The sequence below is a fragment of the Sinohyriopsis cumingii genome, chromosome 8 (assembly GCF_028554795.1).
Source record: "Sinohyriopsis cumingii isolate HCF-2022 chromosome 8, ASM2855479v2, whole genome shotgun sequence".
Classification (NCBI taxonomy): domain Eukaryota; kingdom Metazoa; phylum Mollusca; class Bivalvia; order Unionida; family Unionidae; genus Sinohyriopsis; species Sinohyriopsis cumingii.
The window spans coordinates 100,474,242-100,498,470 of NC_142968.1; the positions used below are offsets into that span (position 1 = coordinate 100,474,242).

General features: G+C 33.5%; 1 protein-coding gene across 1 annotated transcript in view; it reads left to right on the forward strand.

Moving 5' to 3' along the window:
• The first annotated feature begins 350 nt into the window (after positions 1 to 350).
• Positions 351 to 24,229, forward strand: part of LOC149794239 (transmembrane protein 192-like) — a 32,397-nt gene continuing 8,518 nt past the window's right edge. Inside the window, exons 1-5 of the mRNA XM_089968368.1 lie at positions 351 to 492; positions 8,662 to 8,814; positions 12,626 to 12,860; positions 16,816 to 16,959; positions 19,775 to 19,883. Coding sequence (XP_089824494.1) covers positions 457 to 492; positions 8,662 to 8,814; positions 12,626 to 12,860; positions 16,816 to 16,959; positions 19,775 to 19,883 — 677 coding nt within the window. The 5' untranslated portion in view covers positions 351 to 456. The remainder of the gene's footprint in view (positions 493 to 8,661; positions 8,815 to 12,625; positions 12,861 to 16,815; positions 16,960 to 19,774; positions 19,884 to 24,229) is intronic.

Consider the following 24,229-nt stretch of genomic DNA (forward strand, 5'->3'; position numbering starts at 1 on the left):
CTGCTATTAGTTTATTTTTCCCCTTGATGTACCGGCTGTCAAGATTTTATTCCTGTAACAACAAACTCTATCTAAGTAGTCTTTGATTTGTATTTTTCATCTTGCCGATAAAAGTAAGGGGAATGTGGTCACTAAACACAATAATCGAAGAAGCAGCTGAACTAATGTAAACTTCAAAATGTTGTAATGCCAATATCAAAGCCAAACATTCCTTCTCGACTGTTGAATAATTTCTTTGGTGCTTATTTAATTTCTTAGAAAAATAGCACAATGGATGATCAATACCGTATATATGTATGACTTCTCCATCTGAAAATATATTAGTGTGCGCCATTTGGATGCTCTTCACGGAGGAGGCCGACACGGAAATCCGTAGTTTCCAGTAAAGCATTATCCAGTTACAAATTTGTCTTTATTTTTTTCATAAAACATTGGTTCTTATATCAAAAAGAGGCCATGGTGAGCCTTTCAGATGAGTCTCGAAGATCAGGAGTAAGTAAACGATAGATTATATGCTCATTTTCAAGGAGCAGTTTGTGATACACATGCATGTGACAGTCCTAGTCCTACATGTAACTTGTAAGACCTGACGCTGATATTTATGTTTTGACCTAAACAAAATCAACATGTGCTATGTCTTACATGTAGGACTAGTGACAGACCCAGAACATCAGGCCAGTAGATTTTATCATTTTGATCAGTAGTAGATTGGCTTCTAAACCAACAAATATTATCAGCATAAATTGTACATGTTTTAAGAGGACAGAAAACAAAACAAACGGAGTTTTAGCGATGATATGTATTCTCTTTATTTTGTAATAAATTATTAATTTTGTAAAATGAATCAGATCTAGATTCTGATTGTAAATGTTTCAGTAATAATAAATACGCGAGCCATTTTATTATCCATTAAATGAAAAAGGAAGCGTTGTACATCTTATAGTTAACTACGGCGATATTTATTAATTATAAAATCCACAAACATTTTAGTTTCCTTCACAAGATCGCCGATTTTATTCAGTGTGATTATTAAGCTACTCACTTAACAGGCACTCGAGTGTTAGACTACTTAGGGGCCGTCCATTTAGTACTTACGTATGGAGGGGGATTAACCCAAATGTATATGCTTGATTATGGGGTGGTCTACTGTTAATTTACTTATGCATAGGAAATGGGTAGGTGGGTGAAACCTCGTTAATAAATTTGTCTAATACGTAACCTGTTATACTGGGTTCAGTTGGTGTTTGAATTTTAGTGGACACTAGACAAGCTTTTTAAAGTTATGCAGCTTATTTCTTTGATGCAGCCAGACATTCAACATCAGTGGACTGTTTTATTAAACAGGTTAATATTATTAATCCTTTATCATTTCTGCGTGGATTAAATATAGGCAGTTCTGTAGAATTCAGGGGGTTCATCAAGCGTACATATGCAGGTAGGGGGTGTAAACAAGTATGCACGTATACAGGGAACGGGGATAGGGGTCAACCTTTGCCAGATTTTTGCGTACATACTAAATGGATGGCCCCTTACCAGAACAAATTGGAACTAGCTGGTACAAACGAAAATACCAGTACAAAAATAGATAATACCAGAACAAACGTTCAAATACAAATTCTGTTTACTTCTAAAACTTGATATACCTTTGCTTCCATTAGTATCAAATAATTTTATACTGACTTTAGTTATTTTACACTTCTTTTCTTTTCTTTTTTAATATTGGTACATTGATTTAAATGGGGAATGATTTTTTTTTGTTGCGTGGCAGTAACTCTTATGTACTTCAGATGTATTAGTTGCAAGATTATATTACACTGTATATATTAAGATATGTTTATTATAAACATTGAACTTTACTATACAGATATATACCTGAATCAAGTTTTGGCAAGTAGCAGCTAGTTGTTGGACAGTATAATCACGCTGCTCATTTTCTTGTGTTTGAACAAAAGCATGGTCTTATAAAATAATCAGATTCATATTTTATTGCTCAGCATGTCCAGATTTAAGACAGACAAAACAGCACAAATGAATACTTAAGAAATGTTCATATAGCATTACCACAAAATGTGATGAAATATTAAGGAATACAAATAAAAGCTACTAGGCAATTATTGGTTTCACATGGAGACAGTATTTTCAGTTGACATTTAGAGAGGACTTTTTCCAGACATAAATATTGAGCACTTATAAATTGCGTAAATATTGCATTGTAATGATACATTTCCAAATTATCATGTGAAACCAGATCACTTAGATTAAATGAATCATTTACATACTAATAGATACCACTTGCAGAGAAGCAAGTTGTCACATTAAGATGTTCATGTCTTATGCAAATATTTAAATAACCTTTTTAGGTCTTAATCATCTGTGACAGTGCACCTACGTGTGTCAGTGTTAGTCTTTTGTTGATGTTGATGTTCTTTTGTTCACTGTCCTTTTTCTTTGACCAGGTTTCTTTTCCCTGCTCTTAGGTGCCACAATTGTAGATATACCAACAAATGTTATCACCATTTTTGGATCTTTTTGGATGAATTTGCAAAACTTTGTTTAATGTTTTTCACATGCTTCATTTGTTTTGGCTGCCAACACAACTTAGATATTAGGAAATGTCTGTGACTTCACTAGAATGTCCAGATGCAAGGTTACATTCTATATTGTTCTCTTGGAAACAATAAGAATAAATCTTTATGGAATAGGTATACATACTCTTAACAACATCACAAGACTTATACTTCGAGATGTGGATGATGAATCATCACTAACTTTCTACATTCTGCACGTGAAGATAAATCACCTTGAAGTGTTCCATTGTATCATTGTGGATCTCCTTTGTCTGCAGTCAGCTTCTGCTCAGACTTAGTGGCATTGATCAGCGTAGGTTTGCCAGTGGTGAATGCTGTCTGGTGTCTGTAAAATTATGATGAAAAGTTTTGTTTTCATGCAAGGACACACACATTATATAAAATAACTTGCTTATGTATGTTTAATAAGAGTTAGAATTTTACCAAGTACATGAGTGCTCACTCAGAAAGTCACTTTTAATTTCTTTCTTTCATGTAATCTTCAGACAAATAGTTGGCTGATATTTAGGCAAAGAGACATGGGGATATGTATACCATTTAATGAGATCATACACTGATTAAACAAATTTTTTTAACTATGAAATGTTATTTTAATCATAACATAAATAAATTAAGTTTTGGATAAAATTGCCTTAATATATGATGGTTTAATTTACAACCTAAATAGCAAATGTAAAGGGAAATCAATGTGAGAATGGATCAGCTGATTAAAAATAAAATTTATTTATTAAATGGTTGTATAGAGATACTGTTTGTAGGACATGGAACTAAATACTCCTGTATTTGACATTTTAGTTTTAGTCTATAACAAGCAAATAATGAAATAAACAAATCAAATATTATCAACAAGTTTAAACTATTTTTTGAAAAAAGAATTACATTGCAAAAATATGTGGCTTTTAGTAGCCAGTTGATATTTCATATTGGTAAAAGAAAAAGAAAGCTTGTGTACCTGTGGACAGCTTTATTATACATGTATACCTGTTTTGAATAAATCATAAAATATAATGCCACACTACTTGAGATTAATTATAATAAAATGATAAAATAGAGAGTATTTTTGACCATTTATCTATTTGTTCCTGAATTTTTTGTTTGTTCTGGGAAATAGTAGGACTAGGCTCTCTGTAGTTTTCCAGTCCAGACTTTTGCTGGAATCACTTTGTATTTTGCGAAGAATGGAGAATGTCCTGTCTGTATTAGCATCAGTATGTGACATTTACAGGACAACCCGATCAGGCTGAAAGTTCTAATTTCAGTTTTCCAGTTGGTGGGCATAGAAGCCTGCTTACTGCTCTCCAATACTTCACTAAACCAAGTTTGATCAGGAAGATTAAGATGCATTCCTGAACCTTATTCTCAAGGTGTTTCTTTCTCTTCTTGGCTGAGATCTGAATTTCACTGCCATGCATATCACAATATGAGAGAGAGATTTAGACAGGAAATGAACAATGAAAAAATGCATAATGCATTCATGCTTTTATAAATAATTTATACCATCTTTTAAATTAATTATCTTGTACTATATTTATAACTGATATATTTTATCAAGGACTTGAACTTAATATGACAGTGTGTGTTGTCTCTGTATGTTGACATGACAATTTTTATGTAGTATCATAGTCTGGAAAAATGGTTTTAACCAGAGTAGAAGAATGATCTCATGGTATATTGTATTTGGACAGAAAAGTTGCAAACAGTGTTTGTGTGCATGGTTCACATAGCCTTGAAAAGTCCTTGAATTTCATGGGTAGCCTTTAAAATTTCTAAAATTCAACCTGTTCTTGAAAAGTCCTTGATTTTTAACAAATGGCCATTAAAAGCCTTTGAATTTCACATGTTCAAAGCTTGTTAACACAGAAAGAATTCAATAGGAAGTAGTTTAAGGTATTTGGTCTGAAATAAAGAATAACATACACCAAAATGCACAAAGTACTAGCATTTGTTGGCTACCACTATATCCACACTTTTGGATCTCATATACAGATACAGTTGCTGTCACCATTACTTTTTGTATGCAGCAGAGTGTTGTTCCAATTAGTTGAAAAAAAATTACAACTTGATGGAAAAGACTAAGCAGTTTTCCAATTAAGAATACAAATGTTCAAATTGGCTGAGGACAAGATTTTAAAAATTCTGACATGACAGAAAAGGCTGAGCAATTTCCCATTTTACAAATGGCCAGCATGTATGATTGAGAATTAATCTGGTTTGTCATGCCTGGAAAGTATGTATTCAACAGGAAGTGGTTGCCTGATGACAGTTGGGTCTCAGAAGTGCAGGGCATTAGGTACATAGTGTGTGTTGTCTTATGTAGATCTTAGGGAAAATGGGTCAAAGTGGGTTGAAAATATATTTGAAAAGCAAGAAGCACAAAATAATTGCAAAATCTTTGGAATCACAAACTTTAATTTGTGAAACAAAAAGCTAATTTAGTGATATTGCAGATGGTTAGCCCAAAAATGGTTGAGTGTGATATGGAAACAAATAATACAGCAGCAAGTGATTCACTTTTTATACATTTTACAACCCCCTCAAGTCACTTCAGCAAAAAGCTGATGAAAATCTGGCTTGTATAATAAGCTAACCATGAAAATATCGAAAAAAAATGAAATCTTTCAAAAAGTGTTAAATCTAAATTGCGTGATATTGGTGCATTTGGACAGTGGACAAAAAGTGTAAATATTTTATTTCTATTGGTTTTTATGGTGGAGACCCACACTGTAAATACGTTAATGAGTATAAAATACTTTAGAAAGACTAAACTGGAGACTCAGATGTAATGATAATGAAGACTTTGAATATGGCGTGTCAAAAAACATCTAGAAATACACTGGTAAAAGTCAATAATTGCTTTAAAGGGGCCTTAAAATGGGTGAAAACCCCCCAAAAGTTCTTAAATTTCAGTTTGAAGTTTCTATATATACTGTGGTACATGTGCCACTCTATCCCCTTTTGTTCCAGTGTCAAATTAGGTGTCCTTCAAAATGGGTGTCCTTGTTAAAGAAGAATCATTGCTTCTCTATCATGGTGTCGGCATATGCTTGGTGAAATCATGTCTTTCTCAAAATACTGTCTTAAAATCCACTTTGCATTGAACACACAACACTAACTGAGGACCTTTACATACTCTGATTTCAAGCATTGTTGAACTTCTTGTAATAATTCTTAACTTGTGGTTTTCATAGCACTGGGAGAAAGCACATGTTTTGGCATCTTGACAATAAATGAATGAAGTGCAAGAGCTGCTATTGAATCAGGCCTCTTAAAACATGAAAAACAAGGCAATAGTGATTAAACAAGACAAAAATCAGAACACTTGAGTATAAAGATATTTTTTTTAATGTTCAGTTTTTAAAAAAAAGCTATGTCAAACGCTATAGATTTCAGCTATAAAATGGTATGTGTAGTAGATGGCCTTTAAAAATTAAGTTTTGCCTTACAGTCACCAGAACCACATGTATGCATTCCTTCCACAGGAGTTATGTCATGATTCCAACTGCAGTACGGTCAGTAATGATGATCTTGACATGAAAATGAAAATACTGGTATACTGAAGTCATTTGAACTAAGAATTAGTTTTCCTGACTGAAACAAATGTGGCTAATCACATTAGTCAAACATATTAATTTTACTAAGTAAAATACAACACAAGTTAACCTACTTTGGCATTCCTAGGCTAACATCAAGCTTTCCTTTTTATTTAAAAGAGGACCAATCCTGTGGCCTAAGTGATTAGAGCACCCAGCTTGGATGCAGGATGACATGGGTTCGAACCTAAGGCAAGTCATACCAAAGACTTCTAAAAATGGTACTAGCAGCTGCCTCGCTTGGTACTCAGCATTAAGAGGTTAATGTTTGGACTGTTTGACCTGATGTCGGGATCAATTTGACTGGGTGGGACATAATGCTCCATGTCTTCAGCATTATGCCCTATTGCTAGACATCACTGTAAAACTGCCACAATGCAGAGATTGTAGTGATATGACTGAAACATTGCTAAAGCTATGTTAAAAATCTTAATCACACACACTGATGTACAAAAAAAGTTCTTTTAGTCAAGTATACATATAAAAGGTAAATAGGTTCTCCCATACTCTTCTTGACATGCATACAATCAAGTGACTCTTATCAGAGAGTCTGACACACTTTCCATGAATCTACATGAGCCTGTTGACACTAATATACACATGATACAGGGCAATCAAACCATAGAGCCCTTGGAGGTCAAGTGACCATTGAGGTAAGATACCAGCCAGTTTGTTTAGACCATGATTAAGCTACACTGGCTGCATGTTTGTTTACAGTGTCCTTGTACAAACTTCATTGGCAAATGCAAGTGATCAAGAGGATTGTGTCGTAAAGTAATTTATGTGTGTCTGAGAGATATACAGATAAGAACTGAGCATCCCTCTGAAAACTATGTTTATTCTATGCCAGACCTCAAATCCTTCAGAGCCCTGCATAAAAAATTATGTCAACCTTTACTAAAATTAAAATGTCCTTTAAATAACTTTATATAAAAAAAACTTTCAACAAAATTTGACCAGGTACGACAGAAAGCATCTGAACATTAAAGAATTTTATGATGAAACAAATGATAACAATCCACCGTGACTGCTGTTACTGAATCTTCAAAAACTGTTCCTAAGTTATAACAAGTAATACTGATCCATTGTAAAATATGGCCACGTTACTAAAAACAGAAAAGCATATAAACAGCTTTACCAAAAATATAATTTGACAGAATTTTACCAGCTTTGACTGAAAGCATCCTGTCACTGTGGCCTTTAAAATTTAAATTAAGCTTGATTTTAGTTAGGATTCATCAATAACATCAATACTATCAATCAAAATGATGGTTTCAACTTTCACCTACTAGCACGGCAAGGATAATGTTGGGAACAAATGGCCTCAAAAATAATTTTTTTAACCTGTTAGATCATCAGAGGACATGAAATTTCACTGCTCCAACATGGATTAATTTAATTGTGTCACCACCTGTCATCATAAACTATGATAATATGTGTATTGTATTCAGGGGATGATAATTCGTTGGCTAAAGTAGCTGAAGGCAACCAAAAAAAAGAAAAAATCATTGTTGGGCAAGTAAAATTTCATGTGAGTTGCATAGTTATTACACTGAAAAAATGTGAATTTCAAGACCTTTCTCCCAGCATCATCTTTAACTGGCTAATAGAAGGGAATTAAAATCTTTGTGTGTTAAGCAGTATTATTCAAAGAACATAAAATAAAGAATGAAATGAATGATAAGTCAGAAAAACTTAATTTTACTTCATATCAGAATTGAAAAAATAGTCATTTATCCTGGTCTCATTAATTTTGGTACATGAATGTGTTATGTCTTGGGAAATAAATAAAGCTTGCAGTGTTTGCAGTGAACCATGTATCATTCATGCATGTCTGGGATAAATGTTTCATTTAAAATTTGCATACACTGTATCTGTGCTTGAAGACAAATCGGTGTCTTAAGTGAGGAAACTTGTTAGGTTACAGACCCTGACATGATGAATGTAACTGATGTTTCATAGGTTACAGACCCTGACATAATGAATGTAACTGATGTTTCATAGGTTACAGACCTGACATGATGAATGTAACTGATGTTTCATAGGTTACAGACTCTGACATGATGAATGTAACTGATGTTTCATAGGTTACAGACTGTGACATGATGAATGTTACTGATGTTTCATAGGCTACAGACCCTGACATCATGAATGTAACTGATGTTTCATAGGTTACAGACCCTGACATGATGAATGTAACTGATGTTTTTATAGGTTACACACCTTGACATGATGAATGTAACTGATGTTTCATAGGTTACAGACCTGACATGATGAATGTGACTGATGTTTCATAGGTTACAAACTCTGACATGATGAATGTAACTGATGTTTCATAGGTTATAGACCCTGACATGATGAATGTAACTGATGTTTCATTTTTGGCCATGCAAAATGCTGTAAATGCAGCTTCCCCACCAAGTTAGCCAAAATTTTGCATTTGCTTAAATTGTGTGATTTGCAATATATTTTTCTCATTTTAGGGTTATTTTTTTAATGAAGACTCTGGGTCATCAATTCAGTCACGTGATACTGAAGAGTTGATCACAGATCCAGATGCCATTCGCTTACAGCTTGATTCCAGGCCAAGAAAAATACGTACACCCTTTGTTATTGTTCTTCATATGATCATTGTTGTAAGTTTAAACATCTCACAATTTGATTGTTGTTGGAAAACTTATTTGCTTTTTCTGAGCATGTTTTAGAAAAGCTGTGAATGTTAAATTTGTAAGCTTTATGGACAAAGACAACTTTCTCTCTCTCTTTCAAGAATTGTGCAATGCTAAATGCATGTGGAGAAAGTCTTGATTCAGACTTTTATGTTGTACAGAAGAAGGACACAAATGCAGACGATATCTGAATCTCTCTTTTCACCTGTCAGTTAAAAAAATGATCTGTTGTGTCATTCATTCTGTTCATCACTTTTCTTTTTTTTTTTTGTCTGACAAAGATTTGCTTAATGCGAAGACTTTTTGGTGCATTTTTTTATGGAGTAAAGTTCTGTTAAGAATATGCATGGAATTTAAGAAGTTAAGTACATGTCTATCATCTCACATGAATATTCCATTATGTATACATATTTACTAAAAAATTCTTTGTGATCTGAGTTGCTAGAAGAAAAGGAGTGGATTATGTTACAATGTTACAGTAATACTGTCCATCAGTGATGTTCTATTTGGGGTGGTCTATATATATATATATATATATATATATATATATATATATATATATATATATATATATATATATATATATATATATATATATATATATATATGCACAAGATTGTTATTAATTTATCCCTTGTGCATAGAACTTGGATGGTGGATGCATCATTATAATTCTATGTTAAATATGTAGTATTTTCAGGTGTTTTGATCATATGCAGTTCCTCTTTACTTTTAATCACATGTACACTTATTGGGCATGAAGAAATAAACAAAATGTTTACATGCAACTGCGAGTCCATACATAACCCTCAGGTACCTAGTCCCTTGATCTCAACTAGGAAACTATTAAGATCCCATACCCTGTAACCATATATACATGCAACTGAGTGTGAAAAGACTAATTGATACATAAATCTGAAATAAATCTCATGATCCAGGTACTTAATCACACTAATTTGGAGCACAGACTGAGTTCACCTGTAACACCAGGATGTTACACTGTTAGTGGGATGTAACTATGTGACAGCTACACCTGCACAAGTACAGGGTGATCAGGTGGGGCCCTGAGTAATCTAAAGTGCTCTTCATTACGGATCACTGCCATCTCACCTGTCTGCGTGGGTTTGAGTCTTGGATTTGGCCAATGTGGGTATGTGAGAAAGCTTGCCAGTAGTTTCTCGTGGGTCGGTGGTTCTTTCCCGGGGTTTTCCTCAGTTATTCCTCAACCATTAATACTGGCCGCCATGTATAGCCTATCATGTGCTGAAAAATGGCGTTAAACCCTACAACAACAACAACAACAACAATAGGGTGATCAGTACACTCTGTGTACAGGAAAAGAACAATTTTCAAAATCCGTGGATGTCTTTGAGCAAAATATACCTGCCCAGCTGATTTTTCTGATTGCCAGGTAAATTATTGTAATTATTTGTTATAATCAAATTTACTCAAAAACTTTTGTTAAATATGTTGTTAGTCCTAATTGAAATGCTTGTAACTCACCAACTGTCCTGCTAATAGCAAGTGCCTGATGGCAACTGTCCTGCTAATGGCAAGTGTCTGATGGCAACTGTCCTGCTAATGGCAAGTGCCTGATGGAAACTGTCCTGCTAATGGCAAGTGTTTGATGGCAACTGTCCTGCTAATGGCAAGTGCCCGATGGTAACTGTCCTGCTAATGGCAAGTGCCTGATGGCAACTGTCCTGCTAATGGCAAGTGCCAGACACATTTACACATACTTAATGTATTGGAAATTTCTCTCATATTAGGTCATTTTTTTCTTTTGATCACAACAAGAAAAATGCAATGGAATACATATGCACCCATCTCTCTATATCTTTTCAAACAAAACTGGGGGCCCAGAGTGGTCTAAAGCGCTCTCTGTTATGGATCACTGCCATCTCACCTCTGTCTGTGTGGGTTCGAGTCTCAGATTTGGTTAATGTGGGTATGTGAGAAAGCTTGCCAGTAGCTTCTTGTGGGTCAGTGGTTCTTTCCGGGGTTTTCCTGGGTTCTTCCTCCACCATTAATACTGGCTGCCATGTATAGCCTATCGTGTGCTGAAAAGTGGCATTATACCCAACAACAAACAATACTGTGGAAGAAGCATTTTAGCATCAGTTTCCTGTTGCTGGTAATCTGAAATAGTATACAGTGGGACCTTTAATATTTATAAAAGTAGAAGCTACTATAGTTTCATTCCACACAGCAACATGAATTTTATCCTATCTGTAACTCAATAAATTTTCAGGTCAGTGTCATGTGAAACAAATTGCTTACTTTTAACTACATTTAATGATCTTGACCTGAACATTTTCTGACTTGCAGAGAAGATTAAATTGATGATCCTGTGTGGAATAAAGTGGAAAGGAAAGTTGAGGTATTGATCTAACCTCATCTCAGCATTGACTTATTTATGGATGAAGGATGGAAAATTGAAAATTTGCTAATTCAACTTGTACTCTGCACTGACTTATAGGCCAGCAAATATGGTATATATTTATTGTACTTTTTAGACTGATTACTTTTTATTAATAATTTCTGTTGCCAAGCCAAGTTTTCACATTCTTAAAATACATTCTCCATTGATAATTTCAAGTTTTTCAGTGCAATGAATTTTTCTACCTGTTGTGTACTGTATTGGAATCCCATGTTATAACTATACCTATGAAATAATATATCTAGATAGGCAGCTGAAATTGGCCTTGGTTCTAAACTCTTGGTAGGTGCACATGTTTTGGGGGTAAGTGGAACAAAGGTGAGCATGGGGATATGTCATTTGAAACACTTGAGTTGAAAATGTCTTTTTCTAGTCTATTTATTAGTCATTAGTATGAACTCAATATTGGAAATTTACTTAGTTTTAAAAATATAATATAGATTTGTCATCTAGAAAGAAAATGTTTAGATAACATAATATTGTTAATTATCTATAATTTACATTGTTTGTTGGTTATTTTATTTTAATGTTTTACTTCATTACATGCTTTTCTAATATAACATTGTATGTTGGACTTAACCTTGTCCAAAATTGAGTTTGTTTCTACTTGACCTGAATTGACTTTATTCTGCAACAGCTAATACATAGCTAAATTATTCTCTATGTGTATGGGTTTAAAATCAGAATTATTATTAATATAAGTAAATATGTTTATTTGGATCTAGTTCTAGGTTTTGAAATATCCTTAGTGTATTTGACTATTTGTAAATATCAGGATGATTCTAGAAGGTTATGTTTCCATTAGGTAATATTTTTGTGTTGAAAATGCTAATTGTGACCTGAGGTCAAGTAGAGAACTATATTATTTTGTAACTGAGATGATTTTTCAGTCATGCTTTAAGATGTAGTACTTTCAGGCTGTATTATATGTTGTGTCCAGTATTTCATTTTTTGGCTGGAAATTATTTCTTTAAATTATTGACTTAAAGTGATCATTTTATCTGGAAATATAAAAGTGCTCTGATAAAATTCATGGAAAGAGACATTCACTGGAATCTATAGTGAATTCAAACCTGGAGTTATATTACTGTAATTCAACAAACAACTGCTGACACAGTACCGTAAGTTTTTTTCTTCTCATTTTCACTTTGTATTCTTGGAAAATAAATTATTTGTTGAATTTTACAAAGCTTGTTGCTTTTCACTCATTTCTGTTACTTATTTTAAGAGCACTGACTTGTAACAATATTTAATATTGGTTTTTAAAGTGTCTTTTTAAAAAATGAATATGGAAATCATATTATGGGACTGTTAATAAGTATTACACTTCTGTTTCAGATTGCCACCTGGGCATGTGTATTTGTCTTGCCAGCAGTGTGTAAAGATAATGGGCAGTGTGGAGTAAATCCGTTTTCTCTTATAGTTTATATTAGTGGTGGGACTTGGTTCCTAGGACTTCTCTGTGATTGCTTCTATCGGCATCAGCACTGTATAATACGTCTCCATGGTTACTTGGATTTTTACAGGAAAACTAGGCATATTCGCCAAGCACCTGTTATGATTGGATCGGCAGGTTTGTCATGTACTGTACTATTCATAAGAACAGTGATAACTTAATGATCAATTAGGGTCTTTAACAATGTTAGACTAACAGAATCTGTGACATAGAGTGTATGACAATTTGTGGGCAGAAAAAGGTGTTAAAGAGGTAGGTATCTATTTCTGCTCATACAGAATCAGAAATGAACTATTTATTTAGGCTCCAATTCCATATTTTTGGTCCTATGAAGATTTTTCAGACAAAACATTTCTTTCACTTTTGTTATATTGTTCTGTCAATTTGTCTTGAAAACTCTTTTTGAATTGCAATCATAGTTTTGTATTGTTTTTAAGTGTTGAATTTTTCTGAACTCATCAGGACCGTTAATGACTCATTTCTCATATCCAATGATGTTTACAATGGATGCAGTTATTGTTGTTTTCATGGCCCCATGATAGATCACACTTTCCCCATGACATTGCTTTGATCGGCCATATTTGCCAAGGATGTGTTGTAGAAGGCTGACAGTAAGCAAATATTGAGCTTGTCTTTTTAACTGAACTGGTTAATGTCTTACTTGAATCAACATTGAGAAAGTCTACTAAACTGAACTGGTTGACATCTCACATGAATCATCACTGAGCCAGTCTGCAGAACAGAACTGGTTGATGTCTCTCTTGAATCATCAGCTGTTTGTCCTAATAACAGTATGGTGTTATTGTAATATGACAGAGGACTGGTGAGAATGCATGCAAGATTTAGCATCATTTGCATAATGGCATGTATACCAAAATAATGGAAAATATACAATTTATTCAGATACTTTAATATCTAAAGGATTTTTTAAATATTAAATGTGTTGGTGATAAATTTATTTATTTGTAATTTTTCAAGTCACTTATGAATACTAACAATGAAATGTGATTATGTTACATTATTATTATTGTACTGTATTAGAGTAAAACTGGACAGTATTGGAGTAATCAGCAGATGTAGATTACTATTTTTATAAGGATGTAATTTTTGAAACAAATAATACAAAAGGGGGCGCTCACCAATTAATATGTACTTTAGAGAGAGTGACGTATGTAAGGTGAAGTAGTTTGCATTTAAAACATGCACAATGGAGAGAATGTTGGCATACCTATATGCTACAGTAATGTAATGTGGATGATATTTCTTTGGATATTGTACTTTTGGAAATTGTACATGATTTAAGCACACTGCTAACTAAAATGACTGCTCCCTTGTGCTAAAAAAATAAGCCTGAATTAGTCTAAAGTACACTATACATAGCAGCTATTAAAATAGGGAAAATGAATTTTTCCAGACTAGACAATACCAGCTTCTGAAAGTGCAATGAATGAATTACCAAATATATAAAATGTAAAAAAAGTTATCAGCTCTTTTTTATACAATTTACCTCTGAAGTTCAGGAAGTGAAAATGACCAAGTAGAGCTAGCACTTTTTTGAAAGGTGCACATTTGAAGTAAGGCCAAGCTGTATACTCTATAACCCATAGTACACCCATCAATCATACATCAAAATAAAGGGAATTAAAGGTTCTTTTAATTATACCTAACATATACAATGTCTTTTTTAAATAGCCAGTATAACCAGTGAGGAAAGCCGGGGAAATTCTTTTTCATTAAAATCCTAACCCTATGGAAAATGTGAAACTGTATAGCGCCACCAAAGTAGTGTGGTTGATTCCTTTTTTCAGTGTAGTATTATTCAACAAGTCCTTTGAGAGAACTCTGTCAAAGACTTAGTATATCTGTATTTAGAAGGGAAATAACTCTTATAAATAATTTTCCTGTTTTGCCATTATAACTGAAATTATAATTTAATATTTGCAAAAACTTTGTTCAAAATGACAAGTTTCGAAAACAACCAATATTTTTTTCACATGCATGTATTTATTTTAAAAAATGAGACTTTTAAAAAAAAGTCTTAGGTTATCAAGGGTGTTTGTATGTGCAAGATTCTTCTATAGGTTATCAAGTGTGTTTGTGTGTGCAAGATTCTTCTAAGATACTGACTACTTATCTATCTTTCCATCCATCCATCTGCTGTAAATTAACAGTTACTATATTAACCAATTATAAAATGGGCTAACAAGAATGAATGAGCAAATTGTTGACTCTCAATACTGAGCTAGAAACTATTAGATAATGGGAGCTGACTCTGATGTTATGAGAATTGAAAGTCCTGGGCTATTAATATAGAGATTTGCGCTATTAATATAGAGATTTCATTTTCATGCTCCAGTTCAAAAAGATGTTTAATTTCTTGAATTATAAGCTTCTGTATTTAAGGACACTAAATTATCTTGCATTAGTCAGAGAAAACTCAGGCTGTGTTTCTTTTGTTAACAATAATTGATTATTTCTACTGGTTGAAAGGATCAGTATACTCTAGAGCAAAGCTGGCAAAGAAGCTGGAATATAAATTTTCTTTATTAATGTCCATTACAAATCTTACCATCTTTTTAACTTGACTGTATGAAGTACAGGAGAGTTTATGTTTTGTCCCAGTCATCCCATGTCAGGTTAATAGTTTTTAAGTTTTCTGGTACACAAGTGATGTGTATTGAAACCACTTGGAGTATTGTTTTTAAACAATCATTCAGAGATTGGATATATAAAAATCATGGTAATTTATATAGAAAAGCTAAGAACTTCATTAAAAGAAGCTATTTATTGACAGTTATTCTCAACACAGTTATTAAATCAGTATTCAACCCCTATTTATCCAAAGTAGCCCACCCCCTTCTCACTGTTAATATGTCACATTCCCAGTTGTTCATATGTCCCTCTGTAACTTGTGCCCTACTTTATAGTTTGTTCAATGTTTTTGGACACCATTGTGAGTGAGTTATCATGGGAGTGGTGTAGTTTACCATATAATTTACTTTTTTGTTGACTTGTCCAAAGACAATTCAGGGGCCTTAACTCGGGCTTTGAAACAATATTTTATGTTATTTTTGAGGTTTGCAGTGACTATATTTGGTTTTTTTGTGGAGAAATTGAGCAAGGAAGTGTATATAAAGCTATAATGTACCAGATGTGCTTGCACAGAAAACTAGTCCAACTGCAAACTGCTTAGACCCATATCTGCCTTCACACAATGTGCTGGCATATCTGGGTCTGTGCAGTTTGATAGGAGTAATCAGTAGAATAAATCTCATAGACCCTGACCTACTATGCTATGGCAGATCAGGATTGTTGTTGGTTGCAGTTTGACTCACTTATAGTGAGCATAACTGTAATAGTTATTTGTTAAAGTTTGCAAACGTAGTTTTGTGCTGAGCTCCACATTAACTGAAATAGTGGTATGAACAGTCAAGAAACTTGATGCGTATTACTTTTACTTAGGGGCCCCAAGTGGTCTAAAGTGCTCACCATTACGGATTACTGCCATCTCACCTCTGTCTGCGTGGGTTTGAGTCTCGGGTTCGGCATATGTGTGTATGTGAGAAAGCTTGCCAGTAGCTTCTTGTGGGTCGGTGGTTTTCCTGGATTCTTCCTCCATCATTAATACTGGCCGCCATGTATAGCCTACCTTGTGCTGAAAAATCGCATTAAACCCTACAACAGCAACAACTTTTACTTAGGTCTGGAGAATGTTTCACTCATGTGGAATCAAGATTTCACGAAATTGCATAAGATGTTTTCTCCATATTCTCTGTGACAAATGACATATTTTTCTTGTTTAGCAGAGTTATTGTATCCTCTCAGACAGTAGATTTTGTTAACCCTTTATATAGAAGAGATCAAATTTTTAAAAAAATTTATAACTCTTGATGGGAAAAGTAATTACTTCTGAAGTCTTAAATTTCTGGTGTTTTCCCACGATGGTGCATTCTGGTTTCATACCACCTAATCATTTTAACATGCCAGGAATCAACTTTATGAGTATGATCTTAATGAACAGATTTAATTCCATGAGTCTAATTGAATTGTAGCATCATTAATTGTTTTTCAGGCAATTCCCTGCTGCTGGTGATCACGCAAGTGTTACATGACAAGTGTGATAAAACCTGCCCACCTTTAGACCCAGTGGACTATCTTAAAATCATCTTATCATTGCAGTGCTTTCTTCAGTTGGTCTTATTAATCCTGTACCTATGTAAGTGATCATTTTGATTTTCATTTTTAAAGATTGTTTTAAAAAAAAATCTCAGAGATAATGGTTCATTCTTGTTTAGTTACCTATTTACTGATAATAGTATCACCATCACTTTCAGTAGTTGCCTGGTATAAGGGATTGTGCATTGGTACACAATGCGGGAGCATTGCCTGACAAGGCTCAACGTTCAGTATTAAAATGCAGAAAATATTAAGTAACTTTTAGCTGTGATAAATCAGAAAAGCATTTTGGAATTTGCTAAAATTTTGAGGCTTTCAGATTTGTATTGACAGCAGTTAGGACAGATTAACCATATCAACAAATCAGGGAGCTGTCTATCTGTACTGTAACTTTCCAATATCCAAATGAACAAATTGGGGAGTTATCTGTACTATAACTTTCCAATATCCAAATGATCAAATTGGGGAGTTATCTGTGCTGCAACTTTCCAGTATCCCAATGAACAAATCAGGGAGCTGTCTATCTGTACTGTAACTTTCCAGTATCCAAATGAACGAATTGAGCTATCTGTACTGTAACATTCCAGTATCCCAATGAACGAATCAGGGAGCTGTCTATCTGTACTGTAACATTCCAGTATCCCAATGAACGAATCAGGAAGCTATCTGTACTGCAGCTTTCCAGTATCCCAATGAACTAATCAGGGAGCTGTCTATCTGTACTGTAACTCTTCGTTTTTCAGATGTCAGATGTTGTCATTGAATTAAATTACACTGGGTTCTGCCCACCCTCACTTGCTTATGAAAATCATTATCAGTCTCAAAAGAATTGTTAACTTTTATAGACTTATTTCTTGTAATAAAATTAGGTCAACTTCGAAATTCTAGCTAAACCCAATCAGTACAACTTTTGGTGTTTTTTTATATAATCAAAGGTCAGAATTACTCTCAGAAGTTTTAGCCTACTCTGTGGAACGTTGCTAGTTAAGCTTTCACGTTTTTTTGAATTAGGCATTAGTAAACACCTGTCATGTAACTTACTTTGCAAATGCATGCTATGGCATGATCAAGTAAGTTTTCTATTAATTGGACATTGTCAGGTTGTTTAGTTTTTTTTAAAGGACACATATGACATAAGTTTGTTGCTAAATAAACATGTAATGACAGCAGGTCTGTCATGATACAACAGTACATAAAAATGACATTATGTCATAATGTATATTTATGTGGGATTCTGTTGTCAAAATTCTTCAAACATGTTCACTCTGATTTTATGAGATACAATTTATTTCTTGACAAATGGGAGATGGTAAAGAAATTAACAGTGTTTGTAGTGTTGGATATTGTGATCTGGGCTGAAGTACCAACTCACCCCATTGTACTTTGGTCTTGCTACCAATATCCAACAGTACCTACAATACAATCTATAATCTATAAATACTATGCAATCATTCATGCCAGGCAAGTGGTTGTTGTATTGATCATAGAAAAGTAAATAAGGAGCTGCTAAATAAGGTCGATTGACATGGTAGAACTACTAATGATAACAGAAGTGGAGAACATGAGAGAGAACCTAGAAATAAAATGCCACCTTGAAAGACCAAAAAATTTGCCTTGTATACTGCATCCTGCACAACTGATGCATCCAGCATATGAAAAAAAGAGGAGTGCATTTGTTTAAGACACCGACATCTGAGGGTATCGTGTTCTCATCCCAGTTTTGATCTGTGTGCACTTCTTGGCATTTTACAGTTCATGGTTATTGATTACTTCCACTCCTGACATAAACTGAAACAATGCTCCAGCTCCAAGAATTAAACATGGCAAATACTGATGTAATTTTCCCTCCATAATGCAACAAGTAAAATTGCTAAGTACCAAGTGGTATGGTGCATGCAAAGTGATTTTTTGTGTGTTTGTTTTGAAATAATCTATACATGGATATCTTGTCTGTAAAATGTGACAGTTAAAGGACATTTATTTCGGTATCTTGCCTGAATTCATACTGGAAGTATCTAAGTCAAAGCTAGGTACTATATATTTAAAAAAAAAGAAGAGAAAATGGTGTTTTTATCAAGACAGATGAATTTATTAAGCAAAGTGCATTATATCTGAACTAAATCGAAACCAGGTTCACGGGTGCAGAGCAAGTGAATTATCACTGTGCTATACAGATCTGGGGGTACATTATCTATATTGCTTGGCTGAATTGAACATTTGTCTTTTTCAGTAAAATTCATTACTTTGTAAACTTAGCAGAAATTAAAAACTAGTCAGATTTAGTTGTTATTGTTCTAGAGTTTAACACCATTTTTCAGCACAAGATAGGCTATACATGGCGGCCAGTATAACTGGTGGAGGAAGAACCCTGGAAAACCCAGGGAAGAACCACCGACCCATGAGAAGTTACTGGCAGGCTTTCCCACATATCCATGCTAGCCAAGCCTTGGACTCGAAACCACACAGACAGAGGTGAGATGGCAGTGATCCGGAACGGTGATCGCTCTAGACCACTTGGCCACTCTGGGCCCCAGTCAAATTTAGTAGTTTATAGATGCATTGTATTAAAGTTGATTGTGGCCGTACATTAATTATTGAAGATTTTGATCAGTTCACTACATACCATCAGAGTTTCAGTTTTATCTAATATTCTTTACATACATTTTGAATGTAGGTTATTGAGTTGAATCTTTTATTCTCCCAATAATCTTGTAATTAAAGCTACAATTTTTACATCTTTCATATAATGGTAAAATGTTTCATAATAAATCTTGATTCAGACTGGCAAAATTATTCTTAATTTTACATCTATTTATCTTTTTTCAGTTTGACATAAATGTTTCACTGCGTTTCAGATCGAACAGTCCAGTTCAATAGGAGTGGGGCTTTCCCGGATCTATATCAGGATGAGATGATGACAAGTTTTATCCAAACACAATCCAGCTCTTCAGATATTGGATTTAGGTAATCTGCATGCACTGTGCACCTTAATTATCTTAAGGAAAAGAAATAATCTTTTAAATAAATTGAATAACACTTACTCTATTACATGTTAGTTTATACTTGAAAGCAGTTTCTTCTGCAATGCCCCAGCCTGAAATTTCTTTCATAGGGGAGGGAAAAGGCTCATTCTTGTTTATAGAAGGTGCACTTTTTGGAAAAAGGGGTAATTTGGGGGAAATAAAGGGGATGAAATTAGAACAGTCTTTTTTAATTTAGAAGAGATAATCAGATAGAAAAAATTTGTAACAGTTCTGGTTCAGGAAACTATTACCAACTTCTCAGGAAGGTCTCATCCTATTAAAATGCATTATAATGTAGCTCATCAGATAACAATTTTCAGCACTGATGATTTTGCAGAAGATTCACAACTGTTTTTCACTTGTCAGTGATAAAGAGTAATTTCATAATTTAGGAGATCTTGTTCGCTTTTTTACTGCTTTTGTTGTTAGGATAGAAATCTAATTTAATCTGTAACAGATGTCTTCATTTTCATTCATAACAGTTATTAAATCATCGTTTCACTATGCATATCCATTGTATTAAAAAGAAAATTGTGCAAACTTTCTTTGATCACAAAATAAAGGGTTTAATCCACAAACTGAGCCCCACTAGTTAGGACTCAGAAATGAACACAGAACATCGCTCTATATTCAGTAATACCTTTTGCAGATATTCAAATAACTTTTTATTTAATGTTCACAATATTTAGTAATTAGTAAGTTATTCATTATTTTAATCTATTCCTCTTCATGTCAGATATGTGGCATATTTTATGGATTATGTTTTTCAATGAAAATTTCAAATTTTAAAAAACTTTTATCTTTTTAATGAAGATAGTTTTCATTGTGTACAGTTTTAATCTTTTTTTGAAAAGTCTGTCATAACATACATTGTAAGTGACTTTTTTCTATCAGATTAAAAATAAAAAATTACCATAGTTGTGCAGAAATGTTTAATATATGTGTTTTTATGTTAATATAGCCAGAATTTATTTCTAGTGCTGAAGCAAATGTTTGACATGGAAATTGGTATTTGAACATTCATTGTTTGAATGTGACTACTTTTAATATGATTTGCTAGTTGCTCAAACTTTGACACAGACCTACCATATGTAGTATCACTTAATACCATACTGTAAACATATACACAAACTTTGACACAGACCTACCATATCTAGTATCACTTAATACCATACTGTAAACATATACACAAACTTTGACACAGACCTACCTTATGTAGTATCACTTAATGACCATACTGTAAACATATACACAAACTTTGACACAGACCTACCATATATAGTATCACTTAATGACCATACTGTAAACATATACACAAACTTTGACACAGACCTACCATATGTAGTATCACTTAATGACCATACTGTAAACATATACACAAACTTTGACACAGACCTACCATATGTAGTATCACTTAATGACCATACTGTAAACATATACACAAACTTTGACACAGACCTACCATATCTAGTATCACTTGATACCATACTGTAAACATATACACAAACTTTGACACAGACCTACCATATGTAGTATCACTTAATGACCATACTGTAAACATATACACAAACTTTGACACAGACCTACCATATGTAGTATCACTTAATACCATACTGTAAACATATACACAAACTTTGACACAGACCTATCATATCTAGTATCACTTAATGACCATACTGTAAACATATACACAAACTTTGACACAGACCTATCATATGTAGTATCACTTAATACCATACTGTAAACATATCCACAAACTTTGACACAGACCTACCATATCTAGTATCACTTAATACCATACTGTAAACTTATACACAAACTTCGACACAGACCTACCATATCTTGTATCACTTAATGACGATACTGTAAAGATATACACAAACTTTGACACAGACTTACCAAATGTAGTATCACTTAATCACCATAAACATATACACAAACTTTGACACAGACCTACCATATGTAGTATCACCTAATACCATACTGTAAACATATACACAAACTTTGACACAGACTTACCAAATGTAGTATCACTTAATCACCATACTGTAAACATATACACAAACTTTGACACAGACCTACCATGTCTAGTATCACTTAATACCATACTGTAAACATATACACAAACTTTGACACAGACATACTATATGTAGTATCACTTAATGACCATACTGTAAACATATACACAAACTTTGACACAGACCTACCATATCTAGTATCACTTGATACCATACTGTAAACATATACACAAACTTTGACACAGACCTACCATATCTAGTATCACTTGATACCATACTGTAAACATATACACAAACTTTGACACAGACCTACCATATCTAGTATCACTTGATACCATACTGTAAACATATACACAAACTTTGACACAGACCTACCATATCTAGTATCACTTGATACCATACTGTAAACATATACACAAACTTTGACACAGACCTACCATATCTAGTATCACTTGATACCATACTGTAAACATATACACAAACTTTGACAGACCTACTATATGTAGTATCACTTAATACCATACTGCAAACATATACACAAACTTGGACACAGACCTATCATATCTAGTATCACTTGATACCATACTGCAAACATATACACAAACTTTGACACAGACCTACCATATCTAGTATCACTTAATACCATACTGTAAGCATATACACAAACTTCGACACAGACCTACCATATCTAGTGTCACTTAATACCATACTGTAAACATATACACAAACTTTGACACAGACCTACCATATGTAGTATCACTTAATACCATACTGTAAACATATACACAAACTTTGACACAGACCTACTATGTCTAGTATCACTTAATACCATACTGTAAACATATACACAAACTTTGACACAGACCTACCATATCTAGTATCACTTAATACCATACTGTAAACATATACACAAACTTCAACACAGACCTACCATATCTTGTATCACTTAATGATGATACTGTAAACATATACACAAACTTTGACCCAGACCTACCATATCTAGTATCACTTGATACCATACTGTAAACATATACACAAACTTGGACACAGACCTACTATGTCTAGTATCACTTAATACCATACTGTAAACATATACACAAACTTCGACACAGACCTACCATATCTAGTATCACTTGATACCATACTGTAAACATATACACAAACTTTGACACAGACCTACCATATGTAGTATCACTTAATACCATACTGTAAACATATACACAAACTTTGACACAGACCTACCATATGTAGTATCACTTAATACCATACTGTAAACATATACACAAACTTTGACACAGACCTACCATATCTAGTATCACTTGATACCATACTGTAAACATATACACAAACTTTGACACAGACCTACCATATCTAGTATCACTTAATACCATACTGTAAACATATACACAAACTTTGACACAGACCTACCATATCTAGTATCACTTAATACCATACTGTAAACATATACACAAACTTTGACACAGACCTACCATATGTAGTATCACTTAATGACCATACTGTAAACATATACACAAACTTTGACAGACCTACCTTATGTAGTATCACTTAAAGACCATACGGTAAACATATACACAAACTGTAGTTACGCAAGGCTGGTGACCTGACAGCAGCCATGGAAAAGCCATCGAGTGCATTAGAGGAACACTTTGAATTGTGTTCCGAGGACAGCATGAAGCTTACCCAAGTCAGATTGTAAACAGTTGTTTACAGAATTTGAAAAAATTGTGGCTTCATGGTTTCTGTTTCAACCCAAGTTGGCAGTGACGATGGGAAATATTTGATGATGACATCACAATGTATAATCGATTGTAAATGATTATGTGCTATCAATATTCAAATTGTAAAATCATGTATTCTTTTCAGCACTATTTGTTTGTCTATCCAGAATCATTAAAAAGATGAAGCCTTATTTTCCTCTTTTGATCTTTGTTAAACTTTGTTTGCTTGTAAAATCAACCTCTGTTAAATTTTGAATCTAATTATATTTTATTTGCCCAGAGTGTCTCATAAACCCAAATTTAATTGAATGCTTACACAGATTGTGGCCAAAGCATTTATGAAATATTAATCAAACGTTGCTTAGTGTTTCATGGAACATGTAATAAAGCCAACTTATTTTAATAAATTTCAGATTAAAAATTAGTTCAATTTAAAAGTTACTTGTTTTAGCAATTTAACTTTTACATTTTTTTAAAAATATTAAAATTGTATATGTAATCAAACAGTTCTGTTGATTAAAATTAATAAT